The following is a 21,190-nucleotide window of genomic DNA, read 5'->3' as shown; positions in this document are numbered from 1 at the left end:
TTTATTGGAGCAGCCTGACAGTAAGGAATTACAGTAATCTAACCTTGAAGTAACAACAGCATGAACTAATTTTTCTGCATCCTTTTGAGACAGGATGTGTCTAATATTTGTAATATTACGTAGGTGAAAAAATGCAGTCCTTGAAGTTTGTTTTATATGGGAGTTAAATGACAGATCCTGATCAAAGATAACTCTGAGATTCCTTATGGTGGTATTGGAGGCCAGGGTAATGCCATCGATGCTAATTAAGTCTTTGGATAATGAGTTTTGGAGGTGTTCGGGTCCCAGCACAATCACTTCCGTTTTTTCCGAGTTTAACATTAGGAAGTTGTGGACCATCCAGGTTTTTATGTCTTTAAGGCATGCATTAAGTTTAGCTAGCTGATCAGTTTCACCTGGCTTGATTGATATATATAACTGAGTGTCATCAGCATAACAATGAAAGTTAATTGAATGTTTTCTAATTATATTACCTAGAGGGAGCATATGTAACATAGTTGAATAAGGCAGTTAATAAATTCTGCTAAGTTGAACAGCGCCGTCTGCTGGCGCTATTATGTACCTGCATTGCAATCGCAATTAATAAGGCAAAGGATTGTGGGTAATCCTCAGTAAGACGGAGGATTATCACAAAGGTAACGTGTCTGTAAAATCCTGTGGACAAAAGTAATGTTAACGATGTGAATGAATATCAAATGTTGCACTATTGATATGTGGGTGGATATTATGTGTCTGTGGTCTGAATTTAGCACATATCTTCCGAGTTGCAAATTGTTTCACTATGTTTTAGGGTGGTAGATATGCCGCTAGCATAGACAGCTAACTATAACGTGGCGTTATCCTTCTAGACTGAAATGTGCCAGTTGTCCACGGCAGATGACGTTACCTATGGTGTCTCCTTTTGTCATAAATACAGGTATGTATTATGTGAAGTTTAATATGTGTTTTCTATATGAATTAAGTGTTCATTCCATGTTATTAAGAAAATAATACTAAAAAGTTGGTAACAGTCCAGTTGAAAATGTATTTTATTGTGCAATATCATTTTTTATATTATGCAAACTTCAGTTGTTTAAATGATTTATTTTGTAAAAACCACTATATGATCAATGGATTATTTTATTTATTATATACAATTTTGTGTAAACTCAGTAAGACGGAGGATTATCACAAAGACTGAAATGTGCCAGTTGTCCACGGCAGATGACGTTACCTATGGTGTCTCCTTTTGTCATAAATGCAGATGTTAATAAATCCTGCTGTTACCAAGAGCTGAGCGGCGTAAAGAGTTTTCCTTCAACACAAGAGACAACGCAGAGGTCACACATATAAAGGGTGAATGAAATTGGTCCAAGCACAGAACCCTGTGGAACACCGTGGTTAACATCAGTGCGCACGGAGGATTCATTGTTCACATGAACAAATTGGAAACGGTCTAATAAGTACGATTTAAACCAGCCCAGTGCCGTTCCTCTAATGCCAATTACATGTTCCAGTCTCTGTAATAGGATACGATGGTCAATTGTATCAAATGCAGCACTCAGATCTAGTAAGACAAGGACTGAGACAAGTCCATTATCAGAAGAAATTAAAAGGTCATTTCTAATTTTTACCAATGCTGTTTCTGTGCTATGATGAGTTCTGAATCCTGACTGGAAGTCCTCATATAGACTATTGTGTTGAAGAAAATCACAAAGCTGATTTGCGACTGCTTTTTCCAGGATCTTAGAGAGGAAGGGGAGGTTTGATATTGGTCTATAGTTTGCTAAAACGCCAGGATCTAAATTAACCTTTTTGAGAAGAGGTTTAATTACAGCTACTTTAAATGATTGTGGCACATAGCCTGTTAATAATGACAAGTTGATTGCATCTAAGAAAGAAGTGCCCGTTAAAGGTAGAACCTCTTTAACCGACCACCGCGGGTGATACTTGTGAAATTTCTACGCTACCCGGCTCGGCAGAAAGTTTTGACAGCGGCGAAAAAAGAGAGAGGGATACGGTGGGAGGATTGCACTCTCTCAATCTACGAAGATATGACCGAGGAGCGCTCCGACAAATGAAGGCGGTTCTCCCCGATAATGAAAGCTCTGTGGGATCATCAGGTGAAACACATGCTGGCACACCCGGCAATTCTGAGGTTTACCTGGAAGGGGAAGAGACTGGGCTTTACCGACCCAAGGAAAGCTGAGATCTTTGCACGGAGAACGACTGACTGTATGACATGAATATGAGGGAGAGTGGAACTTTATTTTGAAGGCACGAGAGAGACGGAGACTCTGGGGTGCTGCTGTGACCGGATGGTTGGTGAGAGGAGGAGAAGGTACCATCTATAGGACCTAAACGGATCCGAATCATATTGAGCCCTAGGCTTACTACACTGTCATGTTCACTTTAAAGGCAGTGTTGTTTGAGTTACCTTTAGATGGTAATAAACATGTCCCTGTTCTGGGACACTGATTTTGGAGGCATTTTCATATTCATTTTCATTTTCATGATGGCAGGAGTAAGGCATTAATATGTGTGGAAGGTTTATACTCTTTGGAAGTAATGAGTCGAGGACATATCAATATAGTGACATGGAACATTATGGCTGCAGCACACCAATTAAACGCAAAAAAATACTCACTTATCTTAAATGTAAAGGCACAGATATTGCATATATTCAAGAAACACATTTCAGGGACCAAGATGAAGCTTTAAAAATGAAACGTGATTGGGTCGGTCATGTCTTTCATAACTCATCAACAAAAAACTGAATTCTGCCATATTAAATCAATTTAAGGACTTTAAAGTTGTACTTTGCAACTTGTATGCACCTAACAGAGAAAAAAACATAATTTTTTCACGAGGTCAATAAAATATTGGGTGATATAGATGGTCAGATAATTTTAGGGGGAGATTTCAATCAAACATTAGATGATCATTTGGATGGCAGTAATGTCAGAACAGGGACATCCCCCAGAGATGGAGCAGCTTTAAATACTTTACAGGAAGGTTTGATAGATATTTGGAGACTCATAAATTCGGAAGAACAGGGACACACATTTTATTCTCACTCCCATAGATCCTATTCACGAATAGTTTTTTTTTGGTTGCCAGCTCACTTGTCGACCTGGAAATAGACTACAATATAGGAGTTATGCACTGGTTGAATTATATATAAATGTACCTTCTACTAAAGGTAATGTTGGGAGGTGGAGACTAAATACAAGTTTGTTGCAGGATGAACAGTTTGCTACAAAACTTGGTGAGAATATTAGGATGTTTTTAGATATCAATAGAGGATCAACAGAAAGACTGGCTACTGTTTGGGATGCACTCAAGGCATTCATCAGGGGGAAATGTATAGCTTATAATTAAAACGCCTGGATTCAAATAATACGATTACAGCAATTAGAAAAGATGATAAACTATTCACATCAGCTAAAAAAATGAATGAAGTTTTCAAAAACTTCTATGAAGATTTGTATACAACTACATGTTCGGCAAATGATAAAGACTTAAACTCTTTCCTCCAGAAGGTAAAGCTACCACAACTGTCTTCAGAGGAAAAGGATAGTTTGGATGTTCCCATAACGGAAACTGAAGTTAGAACCGCAATTAAGGGTATGAAAACTGGGAGGTCACCTGGTATAGAGAAGAGAAGAGGAAGATTACTTTATTAATCCCACAATGGGGAAATTCAACCTCTGCATTTAACCCATCCTTTTTTTTTTACACACAAGTGAACACACCATGCAAGGAGCAGTGGGCAGCACATTACTGCGCCCGGGGAGCTGTGGAGGTTTTCCGGTGGAGTACTATAAGAAATATGTTGATATTCTTTTTCCATTTCTCACAGAGGTTTTCCATGAAGCGTTTTAATATGGCTCACTCCAAGAAAGTCTAAACCAGGCCATTATATCACTGATACCAAAGAAAGATAAGGATTCAATGGACCCAGCCAATTATAGACCTATAAGCCTAATAAATGTTGATTGTAAAATACTGTCCAAGACACTCAGATTAGATCAGGTTCTACCTAGAATTATTCACAAAGATCAAGTTGGATTTATAAAACATAGATCTTCATCTGATAACATGAGGAGACTGTTGCACTTAATTTGGATGAACAGAACTAACCCTCATCCTGTTTCAGCCATATCACTTGATGCTCAAAATTCGATAGCATTCGATAGAGTGGAATGGGCTTTTTTATTTGCAACTCTTTCAAATTTGGGTTTGGCAATGGTTTCTGCAGATGGATAAAAGACTTATATTCCAGCCCTAAATCTGCAGTCTTTACTAACGGGATAATATCTCAGTTTTTCAGTATAACCAGGTCAACTAGACAGGGGTGTAGTCTAAGTCCACTATTGTTTACAATTTTTTTAGAACCATTGGCCATGTCGATTAGAGCAGAGTCGAGAATTAAGGGTGTCATTGGAGGTGGCAGGGAGCATAAATTATTTCTTTATGTTGACGATATTTTGGTTTTCAGCCAGGATCCAGCCAATTTTGTGTCAGTTTTACTAGAAACTATACAAGCATATTGTAAAGTGTCTAGTTATTGCATCAATTGGTATAAATCAGAAGTAATGCCAGTGTCTCAAACCAGTTCACATAATCAGCTATCAGCTTTTAATTTCAAAGGTTACCAAAGGGAATGACATATTTAGGTATAGAATTAGATCCAGATATAAGGGAAATTATGACAACAAACATGGAAAAAGAATTAAATAAAATAAAAACTAATTTGGATAATTGGAGTAAATTACACCGGACGTTATGGGATAAAGTAAATGCAGTAAAAATGGTTGTGGCACCACAAATAAATTACCTTACTGGGATGATACCCATATGCATTCCAAAACAACTATTAATTAGATATGACAAAAGGATAAAACAATTTCTTTGGGATGGGAAAAAAACGCAAATTTGTTTGGATAAATTATTTGAGTCCAAGAAGAGAGGGTTATCATTACCGAACATAAAAAGCCTTTGAGATGTCCAAGCTTACAGGACATTGGGATGAAGCTGGTGCTGATCTGGACTGGGTCCTGATTGAGCAGGAACTGACCTCCCCCTTTAAACCTATGGAGGCTCTAGCACAAACAGTTAAAAATGAGAAGAATAAGATGAGCAACCCTATTCTAGGACATTCGAAAATGGTTTGGCAGGAGGCACATAAGAGATGTAAAATGTAGAAAGATAGAAAGACAGCCTATCTACTGGGCTCAGTGGTTAAGAAAATATATCAAAATAATAGATGATTTATTTGAAAATGTCAATTTTCTTTCATTTATTAGATTTAAAGAAAAAAATAATTTAGAGGGTAGAGGCCACTTTTGGAAGTACTCACAAATTAGACACTGTATTAAAGAGGTGGTTCTTGTTGGTCGGGACAGTAGTCCAATCGAATGCTACTTGCAATTACCCAAAATACATCATTAGGCTTCAAGATGGTATGAGATGTGTCCTTGGACAAATAATAATGGTTGTAGTAATCTCAAGATGATATGGGAGAAAGATCTGTCTTGTACAGTGGATGAAAAAACATGGGAGGGAATTCTTTCCAACACTGAAGAATACATAAGAGAAGCCAGAGGCAAATTTATTCAGTATAAAATAATTCATAGATATTAATTTACCCCATCAAGACTTCACAGAATGGGTTTAATTAATAATGATCTATGTTGGAAGTGTGGGGCAGAAAGTGGAACATTTATCCATGCATTATGGGAATGTTCTAAGATCCTCCCCTTGTGGGAAAAAGTTATAGATTATATGAGCAAATCGTTAAATTGTGAACTTCCCAGATCACCAAGACAATGTCTCCTTGGAGACAGAACTATAGTACCCCTGTTGAACAAATACAGTTTTAGAATATTAAAAATGTATATATTCTGAGGTGTTGGAGCGAACCCCAAGCTCCCACACTGACTATGTGTATGTGGAAAACACAGATGATGGGGACTGTGGCATGTGAAAAGATGTTGGGAAGATTAAATTGTGAAAATGATATGATAAAAGAAAAATGGGATAGTTTTGGTAGACATATGTGTTAATTTGCTTGCCTTGCCTACTCACTTGCCTGTCTTATTTTTAGTTAATTTATTTTCAGATTTTGTATTTTATTTTTATTTTATTTTTATTTTAGTTATTTATTTACTTACTATTATTGTATTTTTTTATAACCTCCATCCTGTCTGTTTTGTTTGATGTTCGTTGGCATGTTGTAATAATGAAAATATAAAAAAAAACGTTGAATTATATAAAAAAGAAAGAGGTGGATTCTGGCTCTGGGAGGGCTTGGGTTCTCCAGGTGGTTCTCCAGGTTCTCCAGGTTATCTGGGATCTCCAGGTTTTCCAGGTGGTTCTCTAGGTGGTTCTCCATGTGGTTCTTTAGGTGCTCCAGGTGGTTCACCAGGTGGTTCTCCAGGTGGTTCCTGCAGCAGGTTTCTGTTGCTGTTGAAAGCGAAGATCACAGAGGAGTTGTTAACAGACAGGAGGTCTCTCTCTGTAACATTTATTCTGACAGGCTGAATTCTACGGCACCGTTAAGGTTTATATGAAGCCAATAATATGCAACAATGAACAATGAACGTGAAACTAATAATTGACATTAATAGAATATATAATCAACAATAAGTGATAAATGTTTGACTTCAGCCCAATCTGTGGCAATCGTTTCTTCAGTCCTGGCAGATAGATGGGTAAAACAAATAAGAGAAATTTATGGTTACAATGGGAATATTTTAACTTTTGAGGAGTTCATTAGAAATGATAACAAATCAACAAACCTCTTCAGCTAAGGAGTTTTATCAGAATAAACTAAACCCACTCACCACACTGGATAGAATTCTTACAAAAAATCCTTTTGGACAGGGCATCATCTCTGAGTGTTATGACTTACTGAGAGACTTCTCTCCTGTCTCTTCTGACTCTAAACTCAATGCATGGATCATAGACATACAGGAGGAACTGTCAGTGGAACATTGGACAGGTGTGTGAAGCAGTGGGCAATAAGACTCGACAATATAACTGGCTAACAGGGCTGAACAATACCCCAGAAAGGTTCAACTCATTTATTTATGTATTTATTTGCAGACACCTGCAAGATATGTGGGCTGAATAAGGCCCTTTATTAGAGTGAGGGAGTTCTGGGAGGAGGTTCGCACTGGAACCTCGGCTCTTCCTGCTCTGTCTTCACCCATAGGGAAAAAGAGTAAAGCATCATGAGAAAATGTTTTTAAACATGGACGATAGGCTTATTATGGAAAAACACGGGTCAGCCTGCTGTAGCCATGTGAGTTAGGGAACTCTGGAACAAATTCTTACACTGTGAAGGACAGACAGTAAGAATTTTAGAAAATATGGGCTTGATTTATTAATTACGTGGAGGAGGATTATCTGTCGGGCCTGATGACCTGGTTTCTGTCCTTGTATCTTCTGTGGACTCATGATTATGTGCTTTCACTGAGGACGCCATCTGACCAACATGAACTTTGAATGTTTTCTTGTTTCATTTTGTTGGCAGGGTGGTATGGACCAAGTGTGTGTAGAGTATACGTATAATACAGATATATACTTTAGACACTTACATTTTGTACATAAATATATATTATGTCTTTTTATAGAAAGATGATTTGATTAATATACTGTTGGAAAAAAAATCTTTTAGCTTCTGATGTGTATTTCCTATTTGTTACAAATTAAAAAAAAGTTAAATTTAAATAAAAATGTACTTTAAGGATTCATAATAATGAAGAGAATTAGTTTGTTTAGTATTATAAATAAACTGTTGTCATCACATTCAGAATAAGTGATAATATTTCAGTTCAATAATTTAATAAGTTGCATGTTGTTTTATATGTAATATTTAATTTTCTTCCTCCTTTCCAAAATTGCATTGCATTTCAGTAAGCAGGAAACCTTCCGCTCAGTTTAAAGAGGCTTTATGGGTTTATATTTTTAAATCCGCTATGAAAATAAAACAAAAGTAAAAATCTACTAGAATAAAGTGTAAACAGCTGTTTAATGTTAACACACACAAAATTTGTAACAATGTTTTGTTTTTATCTATTTATTTTTATTGTGTATTTTTGCACTCTTTTTTTTATCTGTAGAAAAATCGAAACAGAATATATAGATTCATGTCACTGTGCATTGTGTTTTGTGTTCAGCATTTATATAAAATATATTCCTGTGATATTTCCAGCTCTCATTTTGTTGGTAGACGATCTTCGGCAGGCGTCACTACGTCATGGCGCAGCGATTCCAGCTGGACGTCACGTCGTGTCTCGGTCAGTAGTTGTTAGTTAGCTCAGAGGAGCGGGGCCGCTAAAAGGGAGATTTAACGTTTAAAACGAGATCTTAGGACCCATTAACGGAAGGAACCGACAGTCGGAGGGTTTGAGTTCAACGGAACCACTGGTGCAGGAGGACGTCCGTGTTTTTTTTTTTTTCGTCCCGCGGACAGACGGAGAGATTTCCTCCTGCAGGTTAGTTTGACCCTCGGCCTCCTGTTAGCTCTGTTAGCTCCGTTAGCTCCCCTGCTAAAGCTGTGTGTGTGTGTGTGTGTGTGTGTGTGTGTGTGTGTGTGTGTGTGTGTGTGTGTGTGTGTGTGTGTGTGTGTGTGTACTGTTAAATTCACTGTCCAATAACTGTTAATACCTCTAAAATAACTGTTAAATTACTTTTGAGTGTTATAATGGTCCTCCCTCTCAGTTTTGTGCTTGTTTCCCACAGAGGCCAGTCAGTTAGCCAGGTGTATCATGGCTTCAGACGGCTGCGGCTAGTAGCATGCTAATTACAGCTGCAGCTAGCAGAGTATGTGGACTTTGTCCTGAAGAGAGCTCCGGTTCCCGACTGGAAGTTTGTCTGTTCCCGGTCTGTTTCAACGGCTCTGAATGCTAACTGACGCTAGCTGTTAGCTTTAGACTGCACACTCAGCAGCTGACCTGTCTATACCTGTCTGTCTGTCTGTCTGTCTGTCTTCATCACCTGCGTCCATCATCTGAACAGACTCAAATCAAATTGTTTCACCCTCCATCAGACGTGTTTTTGTTGTAAAAAGTTAGTGTTCAGTGGTTATTAGAGCTCCATGCAGGTATTCTGTGTGATACCACCATTCTGTTTCACAACAAACAGGCTCATGTCCCGCTTTTATTTTGAATCTGCTACAGTTTCGTCACATTAAATCCCCATTTGAGTCCTCCAGCAGCAGAAACAGGTTGTTGTTGTTGTTGTTGTTGTTAGTTTGTGAGTTAGTTGTGAGTTATTCCAGATGTTTGATTGTGAATCTGAATGTTGCAAAATTCAGATTCACAATCAAACATCTGGAATAACTCACAACCAATTCACAGACTAACAACAACAACAACAACCTGTTTCTGCTGCTGGAGGACTCCAACGTGAATTTAATGTGACGAAACTGTAGCAGATTCAAAATAAAAGCGGGAAATGAGCCTGGAAGTGTTTGTGGTAAAACAGAGTGGTGGCATCACACAGATCTGCTGTCTGAGGGAGGAAAAACACACGATACCTGCATGTCTACCACCAAAGATAAGAGGAGTTCAATGTTTTCTGATTTCTGTCATTCTAACAGTGTTATTCTGTTTGAGTTGTGCTGATTCCACAGAGTTGCAGGACTTGTAGAATATATAGATTAAATAGATTCTATAGATTATATATGTTGCAGTAAAATACAAGGACACAGAGAGAAAACACCCTGAAGCTGCAAGTTGGGGTTCAGAGGGTTAAAAAAAAGGATCTGACACAGACAGAGGAGGCTGTGGTGTTTTCCCAGCATGCCTTGTGGTCTTGGCGGTGGAGGGTATGGTTGTGTGGCTGAACAAGCCCAGACGAGTTTTACACTGTTCACTCCGTCCAATCACAGGGCTGCAAACACGGTCACATGAATCAGACAGCTGGTGGAGTTAAAAACACTCTGCGGCCTACATTTCCCATGACACACCTGCACACTGTCTGTCTGTGGGACATTTCTTATGAATCCTGAACCTGATTGGTCGACAGAGAGTCTCAGGAGCTTGATGACAGTCTGCTGCCAGGTCCCTGGGCAGTGAGGAATTCTGGGTAATTGGTGACCCTGGGTGGCGTTTGTTTTGTTGACCTTTTGGAGCCAGACGGGCGGAGTCGTCTCCACAGAGTGTATGTTAACCCGTAGAAACAAGCCCACACACACCAGAGCAGTAGATGGTCACCTGCTGCCTTATATAGACACGAGAAGAAAGTTCAGGCAGCTGATTGGTACTCACTCACTCACTCACTCACTCACTCACTCACTCATTCACTCTCTGTAAGCTGAGTCTGGCAGCAGCTGCTGGTGTCTCTTTATAGAAACAGCTGGTCATAAAATAAAACCAGAAGAACACCTCTGAGCCGTTGTCTATCTCCATTAACATCAGACCTTTAAATCAACATCTGCTCCATTTTCCAGGACTTCTTTACAGTGGCAGGAACATCACACGTAGAAACAAACCATCATATTGTGTTAAAATGTGAATCTGAAGTCTGATTGGATGTTTCAGCATGTTTGTGAGTTAATTAATGAAATGTTTGTTTTTCATCAGGTCAAAGATGTGAAGCTGAAGGATCAGAGGAGCCGCCACTCAAACCAGGATCACGCCCCCTCTGCCAGCAGCAGCCAATCAGCACGCAGTCTGGAGGTAAACTGCTTTTTTAATTTTAAACTCAAAGCTACAAGAAAAAACTGCAATTCCCAGGGTGCATTTCACTGACAAACAGCCAATCACAGAGATGACACATTTTAATGCTGTTATCTGTTGATGATTGTTGAGTCCAGATTATAAAGTTTATTCAAACTCAGAAACTCTCAGGATGTTTTCACAAGTATGATGACATCACTAATGATGTATCTGCCATTGTTAGTCATAGCTGTTACACACACAAACACATGCACGCACGCACATACACACACACCAGCCTGCAGCATTCAGCACACACTCTGAATGTGTGAAATTATTCTGTTCTAATAAACATGAAGCCTTTTGTCTTCTTCGGAACTTCACATGTTAAACAGACTTTAAACTCACCGGCAGCTTTTTAACAAATCACCAAAAATTCTGTTTATCACAGAAGAAACTGTAAAAATAAAAAGAGAAGACAGGAAAGTTTACACAGAGCAGAGAGGAGAGGACAAGAGAGTTTACAGAGCAGAGGGGAGAGGACAGTTTACACAGAGCAGAGAGGAGAAGACAGGAGATGCTGTTTGTACAGAGAGGAGAGGACAGGAGAGTTTACACAAAGCAGAGAGGAGAGGCTGTTTACACACAGCAGAGGGGAGAGGACAGGAGAGTGGAATGTGGAGTCTACATACATGTTTATATAGATTCTGTGTCATGACAGTTTCTGTTAAATGAAATTCAAGAAATTCAACGTTTCATTTTTTATGATTTATTTCTATGATTATACAGCAGCTTGTAAAACAAATGTAACAAAGTCCTTTACACTGTCATAAAAACAAACAAAAACCAACAGAAATACATCAACACACACAAAGAGAACCAGCCGATGTTTGGTTCTTATTCCAGACAGACACAAAGAAATATATTCTACTGTAGTGAAACACAAGGCCACATCAGGTTGTTGTTGTTGTTGTTGATGATTAAGTTTCAAGGGTTAAAAGTGTTTTTAAGGAGCTGCAGAATGAACATGTCGTTATCAGAGACTGGAAACAATACTCATTACACAACCTGCAGTCAGAGCCAGAAAACACACACACACACACACACAGAAAATGATGTGAAATAATAAAAACAGGAGGTGATAACTTGTTGATCCTCAAAATATTTCGTGTTCAAAGTGATAAACTTTTGTTTTGTTACACAGGACATGATGTTACTATCCCTTGTGCCATTATCCTAGGTAGAAACAAATTTAGTAGTCCAATTCAGATTAACAACCAGTAACCAACCAAGTGATATTACAATCATCAGATATAACCCTATGGGAGACATCAGGCTACGCTGTTTTAGATCTACAGAGTCACTCCTCAGATGGACCAATCACCAGCTATCTATCCTAGCCTCCAGCAGTATGCAGCATGTCAAACACTTTAACCTCACCAACTAATCCCTGTACTCAACCTACACATGATTCTATAAATTCTTCCCGAACGCATACACCAAAGAGCCTCGCAGCCAGCCGTGGACTTGTGTGTTTTCCAGACTAATCAAAACTCAAGGACCCTGCAGCTACGCTACCTGGGGCTTTACTGAAAGGTGCCTGAGTGAAATTAACAATACAAAGAACGGGCAGAATAGGGACAGAATACCTTGACATTCTTGGCTACATCATTAGCACCATGCAACCCTCCCCGACAACTAAGGCTGTGTCTAGCCTCACTGGCACCGTTAATGCATGCTCAGTGCTGTTGGTTCCGTATGGCATTCTTGGCTAAAACATAACAAGTCCCTCAACAAATTTCCCAGCTTACATGCTTCCTTCTCATCCACAACCACTCACTTCCTTGCTCTGCTGCCAGCGACATGTTTTTAACTGCCAGTTTCAAGCTCCGTCCACAAATACCCAACTCGCTTAGCAGAGCAAACACAGACTTTGCAACAAAACCACGACAGCCAACTTCTACCGGTTGTGCACAAGCTCTCCAACCCCTCTGCTCTGCATCTGCTCAGAATACCTACTTTTCTTGCGCTCGTTGGCTTCCTCAACTCTGTCTGAGCTCACTGTCCCCCAGGGGACAGTGAGCTCAATAAAGTACACAACCTTCAGTGTATCAGACCACAACAATAAATCTGGTCGTAGCTGGGAGCTAGCAATATGGTTCGGAATGGTTAGCTGCTCGGTCATGTCAGCCTTCAAATTCCAGGCTCCGCCCCCTCTTAGCTGCCCTATCTGCTGCTTGGACTTAATTTAGTTAATTTTCCCTCCCTCACGTACAAATTCAATCTGTCTAACCTCCTTACCAGCAACTGAAGAATTTACTTCTATCCTCTTTTCCTCAACTGCAGCTGCCAAACGTTTCAATACCTGGTTGTGACGCCATGTACAACGCCCTTAAGAGAGACTAACCTTACACCTTGACAGTATATGCCTGACTGTACACACACTGGAACACAGTGGGCAGGCAGGATCCTCACCCAACCACTGATTTAGGTTTTGGGGAGATGTCAGAATATCATAAGTGGCCCCGATAGTAAATCTAATTCTGCTTGCCTCCATGCTCCACAACTCTCTCCACTTCAAACTTCTCTTTTCTACACTTTCCCAGTTCACCCACTGTCCCAACTTTGCCTGAGACACTGCCTTAGTACATCTTACTACCTCTTCCTGATGATGTACTTCTTCTACCACCATACTTCTCTTTTCCTTTGCTGTTGCCTTAGCCCGCCCAGTTTACCCAGCACACAGTCCTAGGCCCCCTCGGCCATGCTGCACCTGACCCACAATGTCTCTGTGCCTAAGGGCTGCCTGAGCCTGCTGCACTGCATCTTTTGGGTTCCATTTCTTCCCCGTTTTAACTGTAGGCCCTAGACCTCTAACCATTAACCACCAGTGTGAAACATAAATGTCAGCTGGTTTATATGATTCCTTTTATTCATGTTTAGAGTCAGATTTACAGGAAGATAAATGAGTTTAATACTTTATATCTGTGTATTCATATAAAATATTATATCAAAAGAATATCTGAGGGAAGAAACGTGAAGAAGAGTTTCAGGTTTGTTCAGTTCAGGAGTCTCTGTTGGAACGAATCCAGACGCGTGCGTGTGTGTGTAAATGTAAAGAAACTGGCTGTCAATCGAAACTCCAAACATCTCAACTGAAACAATGTGAACGTTTTTTACTGCTAACGAGCAGTTCCAGTCACATTTCACTCTCTGTGTCCAACTGATAAATCTTTATAATCTATAGAATTTATATACTCTATATAATCTAAGTCCTGCAGCTCTGTGGAATCAGCACAATCAGAAGAACTCAAACAGAAGAACACAGAATGACAGAAATCAGAAGAAAGTGGAATTTCTCTGATAAATTTTTTTTTTAAATGTGAATTTATATAACATTTTTCCATGTTTTCTCCACTTTTTGTACATATTGAAGTGTTGTCATGTTTCCAGCCTCTCCTGTCCTCTCCTCTCTGCTCTCTGTAAACGGCCTCTCCTGTCCTCTCCTCTCTGCTCTGTGTAAACAGATTTTCAGTGAATATTTGTCACGTGGCCGTTGGTCTCAGCAGAATCAATCATATCTTCACAGTGTCTCTGAGGAGCAGAATTTAATGTTTTTAACAGGGTCTGGTTCTTGCAAACGCTTTATTTTAAATGGAACATGTACAATAAAGAGGTTCTGCCACTAATATCAACATTTAACACAAGTTTTGTTACTTTTCATTAAACCTGTGTGACTTTAAAGCATGAAGCTGTCTGTCTGAAGCTGGAGACAGACGGGACAGTCCTGATGTCTGTCTGTTTAAAATGTCTTCTAACATGTTGTCAAAGCAACAAGCCACATAGACAACATAATAACAGTAATGTCTCTCTGTCTGTCTCTCAGGACCATCATGCACCTGAAGGCGTATCCGAAGCTCGTGCTCTCCGAGTTGCGTCTGGATGCATGCAGCAGCGTGCAGACATCTCAACACAGCGGCGTGTTTGTTAGCCGGCTGCCGCTCACCGTCCTGTCCACCAACACGTTGCGCTGCAGCACCACCACCAACCTCGCTGTCAACGGCAGCGTCCGACTTAAGGCGGTGCCTGGCATGCCTACGCTGCAGCTGCTGCCCCCGCCGCCAGGCTGCGAGAACGACACACTCAGACTGTACCAGACCGTCACGGAGGACGCCGACACCAAGCTGGACATCTGGACCGTTATCAAGCCCGGACACGTCCGGGAGAAGATCGCCATCTTTGCTTCAGATGGCAAGCGTTCAGACGGCACTCGGAGCAGGGAGCGCACCTCAGCCGGCAGCCCTGACAGCCGGGACAGGACTGTCCACGGCGCAGCGCTGGGACCGTTACGGGCTGGGAAGGCCAAAGGAAGCTGGGAGGAGAACTCTAGTGCCAAGCGGCGTCGCCGGTCAGGAAACCATCAGAACCTGCAGCAGGACCCGAGGACCTGCGACATGCCGCGACACAAACCGTCTCCACACCGCTCAGACACGAGTCAGCGGCTTTGCGGAGGGCCAGACAGCGGTGGCAGCGAGGAGGTGACATCAGCGGAGGAGGAGGAGCAGCAGAAGGTGTCGGTGGTGGAGATGGTGGCGTTCTTGGAACAGCGAGCCAGCGAACAGCAACCGGACGCCAAACCACTGCTCGCTGTCCAGAGGAGCTCCACCACCATCACACTGTCTAGAGCCCCGCTCCCTGAGATCAGGGGGGAGGAGCCAGAGAGCGTCAGGGTGTTGGACATGGTGGCCAAGCTGGAGTCAGAGTGTCTGCGGCGGCGGGCGGAGGGAGACCTTTCGAGGAGCAACAGCCTGAGGAGGTCGGTGGGACGCGTCCTGCTCGCCGCTGCCGGGGACCAGAGCTCCGCCCCCTGCCAGCCGTCACCACCACAATTAACGACATCATCATCGTCACTGACGGGAGCTGAGATTGGAGCCCGGGAGCCAATCAGCTGCTCAGAAACAGCTGCTCTGGCCACGCCCCCCTCAGGGGAGGTACTGAGCACAGAAGCCCCGCCCTTCAAATTGGCCCCGCCCTCTCCCTCAGAAGAGGCGGAGCCTGTGCCTGGCCTGCTATTCCTGTCTCCTGAGCCCTGCCCCCACACAGACTTTAAGCCCCGCCCCCCTAGCCACAGAACGACCTCTGACCTGGAGCCGGCGCCTACTAAGCCCCGCCCCCCTCATGCATGCAGTGACTGTGGCAGCCAATCAGAGAAGAGGAGGAGGAGGCGGGCTGACAGGGCTGAGGAGGAGGAGGAGGCGGGCCCGGCCCTCGTGACACGGCGTGCGCCTGCGTCGCAGGACTTCCTGTTGATGCGTCAGCTCGTGCAGCAGCTGCTGGAGCCGACGCCGTTCCTCGCTGCACTGCCGCATCACCTGCTGCTGAAGGTCCTGCAGCTGCTGCCCACACAGAGCCTCGCCGCGCTCAAGTGCACCTGCACCTACTTTAAATTCGTCATTGACACGTACGGCGTGCGGCCCGCTGACTCGCTGTGGGTGTCCGACCCCCGTTATCGTGACGACCCCTGCAAACAGTGCAAGAAGCGGTATGGGCGCGGCGATGTGTCGCTCTGCCGCTGGCACCACAAGCCGTACTGCCAGGCGCTGCCCTATGGCCCTGGGTACTGGATGTGCTGCCATGGCGCGCGCAGGGACGCACCCGGCTGCAACGTGGGTCTCCACGACAACCGCTGGGTGCCATCGTTCCACAGCATCAACGTGCCAATCTACCGCCGCGGGCGACACGACAACTGAGACTGTGGCTCCCAGAATGCAGCAGCAGCTCGGGCTGAAAACGATTTAAAAAAAGAAAAGAGGATTTAAAGGAACAAATGTTTGATTTTAAGGTCAAAGTCGACCTGAGAGTGGCGCCCCCTGCTGCTCAGCGCCTCCAGCAAGCCATCACACAGCAGCTCGTTAGTGACAACAGCTTGTTAGCAGCAGCAGCTCAGTAGTGACAGCAGGTGGAAGAGGAGGGTCCCGGGCACGACTTCTTCTTCTTCTTCTTCTTCTTCTTCTTCTTTTGCTGCTGATCTGTTACCAAATCGAGCTTCGTAGATCATAGAGTGATGACATCATGAATCCAAACTGCTGATGAAGTCTGACCAACTAGAAAAATCCTCAGTTCAGCTTCCTATTTGATCTCCAGAACAAAAGACTTTTATAAAGCTGATGCTGTGTTTAAGGAACGTTTATATCCAAATGGTTCAAGAATTTTTGCAAAATATCAAAAGAAAATTAGTGTTTGTTTCCTTCCTGCTGTGACTTTCAGTTCTGTAAAAGGATCGATATTTAGATATCATCACCTCTTTATGAAATATCTGATTAAGCGATCAGCTGATCATCAGTGGCAATGTGAGGAGGTGGAGTTTCAGAGGGCGCCACGTGTGGAGAACTTCCTGTGCACCTTGTTTTGTTTACATTTGTACATAAGTCATGAAAAGTTTATGAGCTGAGTGATAATCATGTCTAAGTGTTGGAACGTGGCCTTGAGTCTCAGAGACGCTGCAATATCAGAGATTATAAATCTATAAAAAAGACAAACAGCCTTCAGTTTTTTTAAGGTTCGTTGTTTTCTGTCTGCTGGCTGTTGAAGATGTTCTGCTTAATAAAGTGCTTTCTCTTTGCTTCTTGTTTGGGTTAAAACAACTCTCCCTCTTTTATTCCAGCGAACAAACACAAAAACTTTTCACTGAAACAAAAAAAAGTTTCACTGCAAGTGAAATTAATTTCTCATTAGAAATGTAAAATCCAGGGTAGAGCGCGTACCATAGAGGCATTGTCCTCGTAAGCAGGCGGCCCGGGTTCGAATCTGACTCGGACCCCTTTCTCGCATGTCTTTCCCTCTGTCTCCCCCTTCACTCTGTCCTATCAAGAAAGCCCAAAAATGGCCAAAAAAGTATCTTAAATAAAAAAGATAAAAAAAAAAAGAAATGTAAAATCCATGATGTTTTATTGCCGATCAAATCCAAATTGTTTTTGAATCCAAAAGTTTGTTTTCTGGCTCCAGCAAACATTTGGATTAAAGGAAAACTGGATTTCTATTTTAATTATTTTACTTTTAAAGTCTCATTCTTTAATCTGAATGAAATCAAACAGACTTTTGTTGTTCAGTTGCTTCATAAGTTTATTTTTAATTCACTTTATTTACTCATGATGCAGAAACCGCTTGCAACGTGTTGTCACGCTGTGATGTCACGATGACGCCGTGACCTCGGTCAGCGTCTCCAGCAGCTGGAAGTAGTTGTACTTGATGTCGTACTCCATGTCGTACCAGAAGTTCACTGCAAAACACAGAAAGAGAGACAGGTCAACAAACAAACTGACAGCAGGAGAGAGAGAGGAGGAGCTGAGTTAAAGTCTGTTGTTTGTTGTTGCTGTAAATAAATAAAGTCATTTTTAGGATTTATTCCATCGTCAAATGTTAAAATGCTGCAGTTTCCAACTGTGGTGCATTCAGTTGCACTGAATGTGTGTGGTGCGTTCAGTTGCAGCGTATATGTGTGCGGTGTGTTCAGGTGCAGCGTGTGTATGTGTGGTGCGTTCAGGTGCAGCGTGTATGTGTGTGGTGTGTTCAGGTGTACCTGCGATGCAGCCATGTGTCTGTGTGACGTGGTGGAACCAGAGGGACGGCAGGTAGAGCATCTCTCCGGCCTTCACGGTGACGCGGATCGGCTGGACCTTGCGGTACTGAGGGAACCGGTCCAGGTCCGGGTCCAGAGGATCCAGAGGGATCCACGGGACCTGAGGGGGGGTCAGGGTGAGCCGCGGCGTGTCAAACAGCACTGCGATGAACAGACTGACAGTGAACGCACCTTCTCAGAGTCGCTTTGGTCCACGACCTCGAACTCTCCGTCGTCCCGCTGCCGGTACACCGCTGGCTGGTACACACCTGCCGGAGACACGCTTACTATGGTTACTGCAGAGCATGGAGGCTGGTTGCTACAGTTACTGTTGGGCGGCACATGGCTGGTTGCTACGGTTACCGTAGGGGATGAAGGGCCGGTCTGTGGGCGGCAGCAGCAGGAAGTTCTTCTCTCCAGAGATCACACAGTACAGATTCTCATAGTGATCCTTGTGCACTGGAACACACCAACACTTTATTTATATGATTTATCTATATTTATCATCACTCTGTGCTGTGCTCAGGCCTTACTGGACGTCACGGCGCTCGCCTCTCCAAGCCAAAAGTTCACCGCGTCCGGTAACTTGCCTACAAGAAAACAACAAACTGTTTATTTACTGTTTATAAACAATCTGTTTATTAAATATATACAGAAAGGGACAGAAGACAAAATACCAAAAATACAATAAAATGAATGTAAGACATTCAGAAACAATCATTTACATAACATGTTTTTGGTGTCTCTGTGTCAAACGTTCTGGAATAAATAATAATAGTTTTATAGTTAATGCTGAACTGACCAAGCGCCGAGCTCATCCAGGAGACGTGAGACTCGACGTCATCCAGCAGCTCCGACAGCTCACACACCAGGTTAGAGCACTGCTTTTGGATGTAACACACACCAGACTGCTGCACCTAAACACACACACAGATACACACACATAGAGACAGATACACACACAGTTTAAATGTCCACAGTATTGACACAGTAAAGTATTATTGTAAAAGTATGTTTCTGTGTTGTGATTATTTCTCTGCAGAGCCTCAACTCCTGAACGTCACACTGACGCATCATAAATACCAGCTTCATTATTCATTGGCGGCGGTACCTTCCCCTCAATGATGTCCAGCACAGTGGAGAAGCTCATGCGGCGCTCCTCAGGCATCACAAAGCGATCACCGTTGACGGCGTCAGCGTATCCGTTTGGTGTCACCGCCACGCTGATGACCTTTGACCCCACCTTCTCCCTGCAGACAAACAGTAAGCTGAGGGCCAAACACCACAGTAGAAGAGGAGCAGGTGAGAGTGGGCGGGGCATCCTCACCTCAAGTATTGCGGGGTCCAGCGGCTCAGAGCCGGCCAATGGCTGCAGGCGTTCCTGATGATGCAGGGGCGGTTTGGAGCCACCCACGTCCTGTAGAACTGTAGCGGCTCAGGAGGCTCGTCCAGGTACGGCACGACCCGACTCGGGTACAGGTCTGAAACACCAGGAACCACTAGTAAACATCAGGAACCACTAGGAAACACCAAGGACCATCAGGAGCCACCAAGTAATATCAGGAACCACCAAGAACTATAAGGACCATCAGGGACCATCACAAACTATCAGGAACCATCAAGAACCACCAGGAACCATCAGAAACCACAATGAACCATCAAGAACTATCAGGAACCACCAAGGATTATCAGGAACCATCAGGAACCACCAAGAACTATCAGGAACCACCAATGATGATCAGGAACCACAAAAAAACACCAGGAACCATCAGGACCCACCAATAACTCATAACTATCTTCTGATTCTGATCTGTTAATCATTTGAAATTCTTTATCCGTATGATCAATATTTACAGACCGATGGATCCTTTCAGTAAATAATAATAAAATGATAATAACTTTCTGCTCACAGACAATAAAAACTATTTATTAATGTTCATGTACTTTTACTGCAATATGAATACTTCCACTGTGACAAAGTACACACACAGAAATCATAAGCCACACAGTACACACAATACTCTGTGTGTACAGTCAGTAGTATCAGTATCAGTGACTTTGAGCCTCCAGAGAAAACTCTCAACTATTATTGTAATGATCAGTAATGTGTTGTTGTTGACGGACCGTGAGCCTCCGTTGAAAACTCTGCCAGTCGTTCCTTCACAGACTCCATGAGACAATAAACCGATCAGACGATGGATTATAGATCTAGATGAAGTTATTGATCGATCAGATGATGGATTATAGATCTAGATGAAGTTATTGATCGATCAGTGATGGGTTATTGATCTAGATGAAGTTATTGATCGCTGATCGCTCCGCTGCCGTCTGATCCGCTCCGCGCCATGCCGCTTTGTTTACATCCGGTGCGCACGTGCAGCAGAGCTGTGTCCTGCAGCGCTATGAGCAGCTTCCCCTGCAGGACGGAGGCCGAACTTCAGCTCATATACATGTATTTTTTTAATTTTATTATTATTATTTTTATTATTGTATTTATACATTAAATATTCTAATCACTCTATTGATGAGCTCTACTGTGATGTCTGTGATGTGACGTTTGACCTCTGCAGCTTCAGACACAAACTGCTTGATTGTTTTCTCTCTTTAAATGTTCACAAGTCTTTAATCTGTCAGTGTGATGGTGGAGATGTTCAAACAGCCTGAAGACAACAAACAAACATACAAACAAACAAATAAACAAGAAGCTGTTCTTAAGGAGTAAGTGAACAAGTCTCTGAAGCTGCTGATCACAGGATCACTTTCAGCTGTGCAGCACTCAGCCTGGAGCAGGTCCTGGAAGTCCTGGACCAGGTCCTGGAGGTGTTGGAGTTCCTGAAGCAGTTCCTGGAGGTGCTGGGGCAGGTCCGGGACGGTGCTGGAGGTTCTGAAGGTCCTGGAAGGTGCTGGAGGTCCTGGAGTTCCT

The 21,190-nt window shown here is 42.7% G+C and overlaps 2 protein-coding genes across 3 annotated transcripts; one reads left to right on the top strand and one right to left on the bottom strand.

Annotated features, from left to right (window-relative positions):
* Window positions 1-8,274: 8,274 nt before the first annotated feature.
* fbxo34 (F-box protein 34) lies at window positions 8,275-17,293 on the top strand. 2 transcript variants are annotated; one of them, XM_059352783.1, is made up of 3 exons: window positions 8,275-8,483; window positions 10,575-10,670; window positions 14,536-17,293. In XM_059352783.1, exon 3 carries the CDS (start codon window positions 14,543-14,545, stop codon window positions 16,397-16,399), a length of 1,857 nt encoding a protein of 618 aa, XP_059208766.1. In that variant the 5' UTR covers window positions 8,275-8,483; window positions 10,575-10,670; window positions 14,536-14,542; the 3' UTR covers window positions 16,400-17,293. The 2 variants fall into 2 exon arrangements, with proteins under 2 accessions (XP_059208766.1, XP_059208767.1); XM_059352784.1 differs by having other exon boundaries at window positions 8,277-8,422; window positions 10,635-10,670.
* Window positions 17,294-17,673: 380 nt separating this feature from the next.
* jmjd7 (jumonji domain containing 7) lies at window positions 17,674-21,108 on the bottom strand. The gene is made up of 9 exons (XM_059352790.1): window positions 20,392-21,108; window positions 19,595-19,748; window positions 19,379-19,517; window positions 19,070-19,184; window positions 18,801-18,857; window positions 18,631-18,726; window positions 18,460-18,536; window positions 18,229-18,388; window positions 17,674-17,928 (listed from the first exon to the last, which is right to left on the bottom strand). The coding sequence occupies exons 1-9, from the start codon at window positions 20,438-20,440 to the stop codon at window positions 17,840-17,842; spliced, it is 936 nt and encodes a 311-aa protein (XP_059208773.1). The 5' UTR covers window positions 20,441-21,108; the 3' UTR covers window positions 17,674-17,839.
* Between the last annotated feature and the right edge of the window lie 82 nt (window positions 21,109-21,190).

The sequence above is a fragment of the Centropristis striata genome, chromosome 16 (genome assembly GCF_030273125.1).
Source record: "Centropristis striata isolate RG_2023a ecotype Rhode Island chromosome 16, C.striata_1.0, whole genome shotgun sequence".
NCBI classification, from domain to species: domain Eukaryota; kingdom Metazoa; phylum Chordata; class Actinopteri; order Perciformes; family Serranidae; genus Centropristis; species Centropristis striata.
The sequence above is the reverse complement of the archived record's forward strand: the minus strand, read 5'-3'. Positions and strand labels throughout refer to the sequence as shown.